Here is a 12,984-nt window from a genome sequence, read left to right as displayed (position 1 = left end):
CGGTTACTTTTATGCTTGAATGCATAAAACGACGTTTTATTTTAAAAAATAACAGCAACGCCAATACATTTCTCCACAAATTCCGGCAAATAACATCTTGAAACTGGTGACAGCCTGATAATTTGTAAGTTGCAATACAGGTGATAAAGTAATTAGCTAAAAACTGACTTAGTGAATGTTTCTTAATTGGTCGGTTATGAATTTAAATTTTTTTGTGCAAGTAATGTCCGCCTCGTCGAGTAGACCTGCTCGTGAACTAGAATTGCGCTATCTGCCACAGGCAACGTATAAAAAATTTGAAAGTGTTCACTGAAGGACGCCGTGTATGTTGCCATATATAGTCGTGCCCACGGGATGCTCCTCATGTGCAGCGATGGACGGTGCCACGGTGCTTTTGATCGAAGGTGCTGAAGAATATCCAAGTCAACGTTCCGAGGTAAGGACTTCCTATTAGTGCCTGACTAATTACATATCGTGTCGTGCTAGTCCGCGGGCAGTGACGAACTTGAAGCTCGCTTACAGAGTCCAGAGGAATATGATAGCTCACACTTTATTTATTTATTATTTTTCGCTGACCTACGAGTCCGTTGCTCGCACAATTCGCAAAGCTTGTCACCCGTTAAAATTTATGGTCAGTACGCCGATATTGTCGCAGAGTTGATTGTCAAGGTGTCCTCTATAAAGAAATGCTGACCTGTATTTCCGAAGTTTAAGATATATTCTACGGGCTTCTCTTAATCAAATAGGTCACCTTAACAAGGGTGGAAGTAAGGATACATTGGGCATTTCATTCGATACAGAAGTTGTATCGAAGTGCGTTGCCCTGTGTTTGCGACGTTACCGTGACGACCTCGGCAACATTTGTTTACATAGTGTAGCTCCGTCCCAGCTGCTCGGTTTGCACCCGAATTGACTTAGTGAGGCTCAATGGTGGCTATGGCGTTGTGCTGATAAGCTCGATTGAGGCGGCGGGTCTGATGCCAACCCCGGCAGCCGCATTTAGATGAGATCTGAATGCAAAGGCGTTCCTTCACTTGGATTTAGGTGCACATAAAGAAGCGGAGCTAAAACAAAAACAATACCGCAGTCCCCCTCTACCACTGTGTCTCATGATCAGATTCTGGTTTAGGCAAGTAGAACACCACAGTTAAATGATTTGTTCTCTCTTTGCTTCAGATTGTGCGGCAAGGTAGCAGTTCGTGGTCGCTATCGTTAACATAACGCTTGGTAATGTTTCTTGCCTAATTTGTCAACCCGAAAAATGTGAATTCACATCCGCCTGCGCACCTGCTGCTGTTGCCATCGTCACCACCCCCTTAACGAAACACCGGAAACCCATCTTGAAGGGCATTCCGGGCCACACAGCAAACAAGCAAAAAAAAAAAAAAAAAAAACGAGCCGCTAGTTGACTTAAAAGCGCCATGTGAGAGATCGTTGACCAACGGAGCATGGCATTTCGTTTTCTTTCAAATCAAACAGGCAACATGCATGACCACGTGTTATGTATCCAACAATCCCTATGATGAAAAGAGATCTCGCTGTAAAATTTCAGGAAGAGCCGAGCTGTGGTAACATCAAAATTGATTTTGGTGTCTACGATGTCAGGGAAAAACGAACATCTGCTAGAACGTAAGGTTATTATGGGAAATTTTAGCTTTTACCATACAGTTGGAGGCGCTTAGGACAAACGGGCTTATGCGCTAACCAGTTGGTTACATCAGACACTTCGGCAAACCCAAACACGCTTATTGCGTTCTTATGTAAACTTATCTTATAAATTCATTATTTATAGATTTGTTATGGCATATAAAAACATTCTACGGTGTTATGTTATAAAACGCCGATCTAATTTTGAGGCACGCGGCAGTGGAGGACTCCAGTACATTTTTTTACCGCATCTGGTACTTTGAGGGCACCTGAATCTATGTACACGAGCACATTCTTAAAATTATTTTTTGACTTCGCTCATCCCAGTGCGGTTGCCTAGTCAGGATAAAATCCGCAGCCGTCTAGCTTTTGTCCAATTGAGAGGTCGATAGGTTTATATAATTGGAATGTCCTTGATTTCCTAATTATTACGTCCACTGCACATGTCGTTTGAATTGTACAAACTCGTAGTAATCGTTATTATTTTTCGCATGTACCCCACTCCCCTCTATAATGCCGTGGCACTTGAGGGTCTGTGAAATAAATAAATAAGCATCGCCACGCCGTAGACACAAAGCTACCGCAACGAGCGAATGACATTACAGAGCTGGTAACTAAATGAAAGGTAAAGTTATAGTTTAATGCTAGCATTTAGTTTGCCGTGCTGATTTATAGCTTTAGTTAGGTCAGAAATACAGTTCTAAGTGGTTAAGCGATGCTCTCGAGTAATAGAGTGCGCCACGAATTCGAACCCCCCATAAACTCGGCAAACGCACATTTGCACAGGACAGCCCGTCGGCGGAGGTGCGTCAGCCCTCGCCGTCCCAGGACCAGGCCGGCCTAGACGCTCGCCTCCGAACCGCCATCACAGTGGGCGTGGTGACCATGGCGATCCTGAGCCTGTTCGCCATGGCCTACGCCTTCAACGAGGCACAGCGGCCGCTGGATTACCTGCAAGACTCGGACCACGTGAAACCCATGGAGTGCGTCAGATGCGCGGAAGCTTTGCTGCACAAATCGCATTTCACGCTGGTGCTGTTTTGCAACGTAACGTGCCGATCAATGTCGCCTGCTTGATTGGCATGCAATTCACGAGCAAAGTGATTAGAAATAATGCGATTATCGATGTGTATTTCACGTAAGTGCATCACCATGCCCTAAGTATCTCTGGCTGGTAATTAGAAGGAAGGTACTAGAAGCCGGCACGTCTGCTGGTGCAGAGCCTGAGAGGCGTTTCAGGCCTCAAAGATCAGCAATTTCGTTTTATGTTATTTTTTGCAGCATACAGGAGAGTTAGCATCAAGAACGTCTTGACACGTGTCATGTATTCTCAAGACGCACATCTAGCAACAGAGAGCTGTATCTGTAGTTTTTCATGTGACTCCACAAATATCTCATTGAATCCTCTCATGTAATTATAATATTTCAGAAATTGAGTAAATAATGAATACTAATTATGCAATCAGGTGGATAGCAAAACATATTGAGTATCTGCATGCGACGCAAACAGCATTACCTTGGTTGTGTCAAGCTACGTGGCATTTGCATATTTTTAAATATTGGTGCATAATTGCTGGGACACCCCATATATATCACTGGAAAAACCATTGCTGCGCATTCAAGTTATTACAGCAAAATTTAGAGGCCAAGGCGTTTTAAAATTTGAGTTTGCCTTGTTTTCCTGTACTTATTTCTATAGGCGCACAATGTTGTTTATTTGCCCGTTAACGAGACTTACACATCAGTGCACAAGAGAACATTATCAAAAAGAAATATGCGGTAGCGGTGGTAACGATGATGATTATGCTGCTGCTGATGATGATCATGATGATATTTGGTGTTTAATGACGCAAGGACCAAGTGTGGCCACAAAGTACCACGCGAGTGATAAGCAAAAACATGTACACCTTAAACAACGTTTACGACGGCAGTCAGTCTTGTGTCATGGATGGCAGCAACGGTAGCCAGAACATGGTTCCAGTGGGCGCAACGTCTTACTATAGGAGAATTATTATACATGCTAGTATGGAAGTTTGGTAGAACTCCCCTTTATCTACGTTCTAAGAGAGGTGAATTGTTCCGAATGGATGAACAAAACTATTTTGTAGACCCTATATTTTAGTAGATTACGAAGGAAAGATTCCGAAAGCTTTCCATATTAAACTTCAGGGTTACTTTATGAAAATCCTGTACTATGCATATTCCATTTTGGTTGTACATCTGTTTTTCCCGGTACCCGCCGTGGTTTCTCAGTGGCTATGGTGTTAGGCTGCTGAGCACAAGGTCGCGGGATCGAATCCCGGCCACGGCGGCCGCATTTCGATGGCGGCGAAATGCGAAAACACCCGTGTACTTAGATTTAGGTGCACGTTAAAGAACCCCAGGTGGTCGACATTTCCGGAGTCCTCCACTACGGCGTGCCTCATAATCAGAAATTGGTTTTGGCACGTAAAACCCCATAATTAAATTTTTTGTTTTTCCCGGTTGTCAGCAGCCGTCGATGTCTTCCATATTCTCCCACTTACATATCCCGCTAAATTTAGCGAGTAAGAAAAATAATAACCCCCTCCGCCAATTTTAAACATTTTTGTCCTGTAGAGTGTAGATAATCACAACTTCACATGCCATATTTGCCCTAAGTTATAAAAATAAAATACTCTAATCTTTCGATTCTCCATAGGCATCATGCGCCTTTCTTTTTATCGAAAGACGTCAAAAATATTGTGCGTCACAACAATGAAAAATAGCTTACTAATGCGATAAAGCACGAGACCGGAAGTTTCTTGGTGCCGCAGGCTCGCCGCTGTTATCGCACTGGCAAACAGTCTGTAATGATTTAGTTTTATTGACGTAGATGCGGTCGAATTGCCGCGCCTTAAGCTTTGCATGCCATTTTAGATACGTTTTGCGTGTGTTTGGACAGGAGGAGGTTAAAAGGAAACCTCTTGGCTCGTTTTCCACATCAACGAGATGAAATGGTGGCGCAGAGTCGACACGTATTGAGTGATCCGTATACGCACCTGTCTTCCGAATACAGCCTGGAGGTGGCGTGGCGCACGGCGTCTAACAGCACCCACAACGTTGCCACGACGACCGACGACTTGGACATTGTTTCCCTGTCTACAGAAGCAGACGGCGAGAAGAAATGGCTGCCGTCCACGGCGAAAGCAAAATCGGCTGCCGATGGCTCCAAGGAAACGGACGATGCAGACACCGAGTTGAAACAAGGAAGGCACTCCGATTAGCCGATAGCTTGCCGGCTGCAAGACTAATCATCATTACTCAGTGACCATTGATAATTCCTAACAATTTCATCGCGATACTACGCCCTAATTCAATAAAGACTTCTTGCCAATATACGGCTGAAATCAGGACTACGTTCAGTTTGGTTCCAACTCAATTAAAATTTACTGGTCATAAAAGGCGTCGCATTCCTCCATTTCGTCTATAAACACAAAACATCTTTCTTCTGAATAGTTATAATATATTATGTTTGCATATGCTAGATGTGTGAATGTCGGCGTGCCGTATTAACTAGCGCATATCTTGCCCATAATTAATGCACCGTCTTTTTCTGTTAGAAGCACCATATTATTCATCCCGTTCCTTTTATACCTGAGAATAATTTAGTCTGACATGTACAGATGATAAGAATTATTTCCTATAGGCAATTATAGGGAATAGTTATAATAGAAATAGGAAAGACTAGGAGAGGCTTCAGATATATCCAGCCATGGCCTTAGTAGAGATGGATGAATGCTGTCTTTAGATTCTTTGGTACATTCTGCAGGTGGGAGGATTTATGGAGGAATAGTACATAGCCTACACATGTACGGTTTCTAATTCATTTGTTGCTTTCCTGAAGAAAAAAATTAAGCACTTGCACAGACTGGTTGCCTATGCAGATGTTTTCTTTCATCTGCCTGAACAGCAGAGCCGCTAAAAACTTCAGCATCGCTTTCACTCGATTCTGCTCCTTCGTTTACAATTGCCGTTCGCGCACGGCCGTCAGCGATGATAAAGGGCAGCTCGGATCAGAAAGCGCGAAAAGGAATAGAGTTGGAATAGAACCGTTACATTACCCCGGAACGACTTAGCTTTACGTACATAAATACATCATAGGCATCAAACCTCTCACTGTTTCCAGTCGTCCCTGAAAAAAAAAAAGAAGAAAAAAACACGTATATTTTCTTGGGAAACTAACTTGTAGAACTTTTAGCACCGATGAAGCCAATGAGGAAGGGAATAGGAAGCGTGGTTACGAAAGCTGTCTTGCCCAGTCGGTGACTGCGGCGCCGTAGAACGTTGATAAATGTGCGGACGGCAGAAAAGTGCGCTGCTGACGGAAAGGAGAAAGTGAGTACTCCTTTATATACAAGTCCACCATGTCTCAATATGTCCAAACTGAAATGTCCAGCCCCGCATAGTGTGAAAACGCTTTAGCTGATCATCAAATCATGGTTAAGCACTTTGTGCATAACCAATTGCGTATAGTAGAGCGTGTTCGGAGATTGACCAACTCTGTGAATCAACAATGTAAAAATGTTGAGGGCTTTCTTGACGTCGACTTACTTTTTTTTCGTGCGCAAAATTGTTATGCTCATCATTAGAGACTTTTAGCTCAGCGGGTTTACGTTTCGCTCCGCTCGCGGTCTCCACCGTTGCGCCAGCGGAGCGGCTCGCGAAAAAAAAGTTTTAGCCCGGCGGATCACTCACCCGCTCGAGCGGGGTAAAGAGCGGGGCGCTCTGCTGCCCCACCTAGTGGTCCGAATAGGAGTTACTGAGAAATGAACTTGAATTACGCTTGCTTTTATAATGCAAGAAATGTCGAATAAAGATATATTACATGCTCTCAGTACATTATTTGTTAATAATGTACTGAGCACTAATGTACGGGTCAGCGCCGCAGTCGCCGTCGTCGATGCAGAACTGCGGCGTTCATGTTCGCGGCTGCCATCTTGCATTTCCCATACACGCCCGCGCGCGCTTACGCACGCTCGCGCGCTGCGTATACCCTCCGCTGGGGAGTGCTTTCCAGCGGGCGTAAACGCTGCTCCGTAAAACCGCTGGCCGCCTCAGCGTGGTGCGCATGCGCAGTCGCGTCTCCGCTCGCCCGCTCCGCTCCGCTGGCCGTAAACCCGCTGGGCTAAAACTCTCTATTATTTCATGCGGGAAAGATAGTGTAAGTGACAGATGGGCAAACTTCTCCGGAAAGTACGCAATATTCAGGCCACCTCAAAAGTATCACGGGGTAAGAAGGATATGAATGCACGGGAACGAAAACGGAGTACTAAAAAAAATTAAAATTAAATTATGGGGTTTTACGTGCCCAAACCACTTTCTGATAAAACGGAGTACTAATTCAGCTATTTAAACGTGTAACACATGCTCGAGTCTGTGCAGAGAGAATATGCTTAAGACAGAATTCTTCATAAAGAGATAAGCTAAGATAGGTATGGAGAGCAGAAGATGGCGTTGGAGTTAATTTCGTGAATTACTTCCATGGGCTGTAAAATACTGCTATCCGTGATTCGACTGTATAGTTGAACAACTTTTTTTTTTTTCAACATGTGCATTGATGGAGAAACTATGCCGTACAAGAAGGACAAAGAAGAAGACCGCGCTCAAGGCACCGTAAGTGCGTTTATGTTACCGCATTGAGTACAAATGTGATATTCAGTAATGCCCGCAGTGTCACTTCCGTATCTCTTAAAGCTTTCGGCGGAGCGCTAGCTATGCCGATTCGGAGGTTATTTCACCAAATGAATGCGTGAGGTATCATGTTCGTAAGCAGTCTAGGACTTAGCACATGAACATCTGCGCAGATGCCACAGATCTAAGTGTAAATTTGCTAAGGGCTGAAAACCGTTTTCGTTTCTTAAGTAAAGTTTACTTTTCCCATCTTGGCGCTCGAATGGTCAAGCTAAGTGAGCATTGCGTTGTCAGCTTTCCTGCTCGCACACTTTGTACATTTAAAGGAGCACTAAATATAAACATTAAATTATTTTTGATTGATGAAGTGACCTTCCAAAACAATTTCTTCGTTAACTTCGCAGCCATAGCTAGTTTATTAGAAGAAAAATTGGAGATCGAAGGGCAATATCTTTTGAACTGCAGCTCCAGTACAAGTACGCTAGCGTGACGTCCACAAAACGCTTGCTTCCTTTTTTTGCACTTGGGCGGCTCAGGTCCAGTAAACATTCTTGAAACATACTCAATTTAGCCTTTGCCTCATTTCAAATTCAATCCATGATAGACTGTATAAACGTGATTGAACAAGGACGTCGAAAGAAATACACAATATCATGGATTCTAACCAACTAGCGCGCCAATGTGTTTTAATGAAATTCAATTCAGTCCATGTTTACCGCTTGGAAGTTAAACGAGTACCGACATTACATCTTCGACTCTCCATTACTGTGCGTCAGGTGAAGTCCCGCGATTGCTAAAGGTTCAAAAAACAAGACTCACAAAGGTAAGAGCGCCTTAAATAATCTATCACGGCAGCTTTTCTATAGCTAGTTTTTGTTTACTTTCTACTGCGTCGTGACGTCATTACTAGCAAGCTAGTAATGCGTGAGCAGGACACTGCGAGGCTTCAGCACTCGCTCCCGCTCGGTCGCCTACTATGGCGCTACACCCACCTCATCAGTGAGGTTCCATACGTTCAATGTCCTGCTACTACGTCACCACATTTTGCGTCTTCACGGCACGATGCACTAAATACCTGGGAAACGTAACACAAAAGGGCCGTAGGAAAGCAATTCTGTGAAATTATTTGAGGCGCCCTGAGAATGGCGATCGTTTTCTTATAGGGCTTACAGGTGCAAGCTCTTAATTTAACGCACCAAATTAGCAGTCCAATATATCACATGATTTTCGGTTTAACTAGGCCAAGCAGGCGCCATAGATATTCATGATGTCATGGCCGGCAGATGCGAGAAGTCCAATGTGGCGTCGGCGGCCGTGACGTCATAAATATATGTACGTCTATAGATATTTTCGCGTCCTTTCCTGGCTTGCCCAGCCACTTCCTGTGATAACAGTTCTTTATTCTTTTTCTAGATTTTTTATAATGTAGCGGGGCAATGTACTAGCACGTCTGATGAATCCCGACAGGTGCTTCACCCACTTCCGCATGGTTGCTTGTTCTTCTTCCGCTAGGTCTTACTGACTCAAGAAATCCAGGAAGGATGTCTCGGAACGCCTACGCATTTTCGCCGAAATATCAGCAGCCGGGGGCACTTCGGTACGACCTGCCTCGTTACACTATGGGCGAGTATGGTACGCTTGTGATGGAGCCCCTCAGGACAGAAGATTTACCCGAAGTACGTTGAGCGCAGCTGGCGTACATTAGTTTTCAAAACATCTGGGTGCTTTGATATATCGTTAACGCTTACTGTTAGTTACCGTGTCAATTGTGGTCGCGGTCAATTTTCTGTGGCGCTGAAGAGAAAGCTACAGGGGCGGATCTTCCGCACATGTCTTATTGCGCCTAGTACTGTGCCAACATTTGACAGTCCTATATTACACTATACAACCACATTTGAATGTTTGGAACAGACACTGAGTTGGCGTGGCTTCCACCTTCGAAGGTATGGCGTTTGCCCAAACGAGCAGAAGAAATGCAGAGAAAATATTTGAAAATTCGCACTCAATGATGTACGTTGTCCTATGTTGAGCGTTGTCCTATTTTGAAATGTTTACATTTACTTTTGCCCGGCTCCAGCTAATGTGGACGACAATGTGTGACTTTTCGTGAGACGCTCTTTTTTTTTGTAGGACGTAGCTTTCCCTTCGATCATTGTCTCCGAAAGTTTTCCGCGAATATGGGCCTGCGAAAACATTGGATAATCCGGGCTCTGCACCCGTAAGGCAGAGCCACAGGTGCAGAATAGCGGGGGTGTAGATCAGCCGGGCTGACAGGCGGCTGGAGTAGCAGTGCTTGCAAGAGTATGATTCAGCATTATTTAAAGCATCGCATTGTGTACAAAGATTGGTGTGTTTTACTTAATAATAGAATGTGAAAAAAATGTTGCTTCAATTAAGCGTGAGCTACATATGGTGAAAAACCGGCGTCCAAGCGACGAACTTCGTCCGGCGGCAAGCGCCAGGCAGTCTCCAACTCCCGGTGTCGACCAATTCTGACGCCTGTCTCGTCTAGAAATTTCGCCCGGCGAACTACGTTGCCAACAGCATCCACCACCGCGCGTTGGCGGAGTAGAGTCAATGAGCCCCTATAATGTCATGTCCAGACTTCCACTCCGTTTGCTTGCAATGGCGGACGGCCTACGGCCTGAAACGACAGGCGATGTAGCGAGCGCGAAAGTTACTAATTATCGCGCAAAAATACGCTTTGTAAGTAATATTTCAGACTTCACTTTTTTTTTCTGTGGAGTAGGGGGACAGCGAGTAATGTTCCCGGATATAAGCAGAAAACAATGGTGGCAATCATCGAGGCGGTGTACATATCGTAATGTAACGGGTTTATAACTCCAGTTTCAGTTTCTCTTCCCTGTAAGCGTCAGTATTGTGAGGTCAAGACGCAATAGCTGGTCTCATGGCAGCAAGTCACTCGGTCACCTTATACGCTGCTACGCCTTGCGAGGCCCAGTATGGCAGCGTCGGAGCGAGTGTCAGAAAGTCAATTTAGCAAGCTGCCACGTGACCTCCTGCTGTGACATGACGTCACGACATTATCCCGTTCTGGAAAGCTAAACAGAAACTGTCTGTACCAAAGTTACTGTATCGAATTATTTGAGGTACCTCAAGCCTCGCGTGCGCGTTTTCGACATGCTTTTGAGGTTCCACACCTTTAATTAGCCCAGAAGCACGGGTCGAAATTGACATCTCAATGCTAACGCGAAATTAAATTTTAGGGATAGACAAATATTCAAAACTTTCCTATAAGGAAATTAATAATCTCCTATCAGATTTGCTGCTGGAATCAAATAGTTGCCATTCGATACGTACGAAATTACCTTAGAAAAGTTTCGTAATACTACTGAATCCTCAACTGTGAAAAATCAGTAATAAAAATTTATTGAAGGTATGATAGCTTTAATGCTGGCGGCCATGGTAGGCGTAAAACACGAGAAGTTACGCACAGGAGCAGGCTTCATCCCTCAGTGAGGCAGGCTTTATCGACTGAAGGTCGTGCTTATGCGAACGACCAACTCATTTGTTCCTGACGATCCGTTCGTTCATTTAATAAGGAAGTCTTCATAACGTGTGACGCGATGAAAGCAACTCGCCAACGTAACAATACTACGATGCGAACATTACTTCATAATAACGGCAAGGACAGGTGCTCAGTATTGCAGCGCTGGTCGCAAAGTATTCTAAATTCGATTCGCTTCTGGCAATATCTGATTGGCATTTGACGTGGTCTCGAAAGGTATTGTTCGCGCATCAGCGAATAATAAATCATTCCGTATTCCTTGGATACCTGCGGTGCTGGCCGCCGCTTGCAGCCTCCGCCGCGGAGCCCTGGCACCTGGGACACCCGACTCGTGCTCGCGCTCGGAGGACTCACGTTGCTCCTCTTCAGCACCGCCACAGCGGCGACATTTATCCTCATGCGCTCGGTCGCCATCGCCGACATCGCTGATGAAACGAGTGCGACCGTGAGGGAGCGAACCTCGATCTTGTAAGCGTGCACGTGCAATCAATATCGTCGACAAGGCCGATTTACAGTGCCCTAACGTCTTTTATTTGGACATCTTTTGTAGACTACTTTTATGTGTGTCTTGTCACGCCGCCAAGGTGGTTTTTTTTACGTGGGCGTTTTCTAGTGGTAACAACCTGTTCACGGTAAAGCGGCTCTGCATGAAAAATGGTCACCCACGTCCTCTCACTGCGTCACCCTCGAGTAAAAGCCATGGCCGTGGAGAGTATATATATATATATATATATATATATATATATATATATTACAGCAATGGATGGCGGCGCCAGTGGACCGAAAATAAAATTGGTTATGCACAGCAATTATTGAAATTGTGTGGAGTTAGACAATATGTAATGTAGACAACGGACACCGTAGTTAACCGTGCTGAAGACAGTGTGCAGGCTATAGACAGCATGTAGCGCTCTTTTTTTCGGGGCAGCTTACACATATAAAGAACAATTTCAACATTCTGGCGATGTAGGATCGCTTCTCATTAATCTAAGAGGAATAAGCCAGCTGGCAATTCGAGTCTAGTTTGGACATTTGCTGTTTAGATTTAGTTTAATTATTTAGTTTAGTTTAGATTTATTTGTTTAGGAATAGTTGGGCCAGACACTCAACGCCAAGACCTCAATTAACATATATTGTAGTCAAGAATACAATCTTCATAATCACAACGCCCCCTCTTGTCATGGGCAAATGCTTAATCTTAAACTTCTGCACCTCATATGGACGAGCAGCTTTCAAGTTTACTTAAGACCGCTGTGCGTGGAATGGAAAGAAAAGTGATTAATATAACTTTTATATAATTAAGTCTTTCACTTGAGCCATACATTTACAAAACTTTTTCGATTTGCCTTTGAAGGATCAAATATCTTGACAAGAGCTCTCAGAGTAGCCCAATATTCGACGTATTTCATACAAGATAGGCATTTGTCCCATCAGGAGGCAATTTTCGAGGTGTCAATACGAGATGGACTATCACCTTCATGGACACAACCAGTCATTACACTGTGGGGCTCCAGAAAGGCTCATCAGCCCGGAAGTATATAACTGCAGCACTGCAAGCATTGCCATGCGAAGAATATGTCCGTTGTGCAGTACAAGTGTAGTAAAATGCATTTAAATGGCGCTAGAGGCGGCGAAATCTCGAGTTTCGGAGACTCGTTTAAGAGAGAGACAAATAGGAGCGTTTGCTCCCCTTTGTCTGCGCTGTTCATCATGTCAGCATTGCGAGACTTAGTGTGCGTGAACATCGAGTCAGATATGTACGTGTTTGGCTGTGAGCGCGTGATACCCTGTTTGTTGATTTTGTTAGTTAGCGAATTTTTACGCCATTCTTACAGAGGATAAAACTGACAAGCTGCCTTGGTGTATTTGTATAATACCTCGCTATCGCTATAAATGTTTCGCCTTACGGGTGACCCTGCGACTTTTTTTTTTTCATTTGAACATATTTGTTGTTGCGAAAGAGAGTCCCTATGTTGGTTTGTCTGTGCAGCTACAAGGCAACGCGGGAACCAATTAGTGCGACTTCGGATGCACCAACCTTGGAATCGAACAGCACTTTTATTGCAGCTGAAGCCCTGAACAAAACCTGGTCCGTCGAATCACGCCGATGACGCTGGTTCGTCTACGCGCCCACGGATCAGTGGCCGCCAACGCTG

General features: G+C 44.5%; 1 protein-coding gene across 1 annotated transcript; it reads left to right on the top strand.

The window, feature by feature from the left end:
* Positions 1 to 341: 341 nt before the first annotated feature.
* On the top strand, positions 342 to 5,037 carry LOC126534550 (uncharacterized). The gene is made up of 3 exons (XM_050181807.3): positions 342 to 436; positions 2,434 to 2,630; positions 4,685 to 5,037. Exons 1-3 carry the CDS (start codon positions 374 to 376, stop codon positions 4,890 to 4,892), a joined length of 468 nt encoding a protein of 155 aa, XP_050037764.2. The 5' UTR covers positions 342 to 373; the 3' UTR covers positions 4,893 to 5,037.
* The last annotated feature ends 7,947 nt before the right edge of the window (positions 5,038 to 12,984 follow it).

The sequence above is a fragment of the Dermacentor andersoni genome, chromosome 7 (genome assembly GCF_023375885.2).
Source record: "Dermacentor andersoni chromosome 7, qqDerAnde1_hic_scaffold, whole genome shotgun sequence".
NCBI lineage: Eukaryota > Metazoa > Arthropoda > Arachnida > Ixodida > Ixodidae > Dermacentor > Dermacentor andersoni.
The sequence above is the reverse complement of the archived record's forward strand: the minus strand, read 5'-3'. Positions and strand labels throughout refer to the sequence as shown.

Coding starts and splice junctions, on each gene's coding strand:
- LOC126534550 (XM_050181807.3), top strand. CDS start 374: ATGGACGGTGCCACGGTGCTTTTGATCGAAGGTGCTGAAGAATATCCA. Junction 437..2,433: donor ATCCAAGTCAACGTTCCGAG/GTAAGGACTTCC, acceptor ACATTTGCACAG/GACAGCCCGTCGGCGGAGGT. Junction 2,631..4,684: donor GACCACGTGAAACCCATGGA/GTGCGTCAGATG, acceptor TTCCGAATACAG/CCTGGAGGTGGCGTGGCGCA.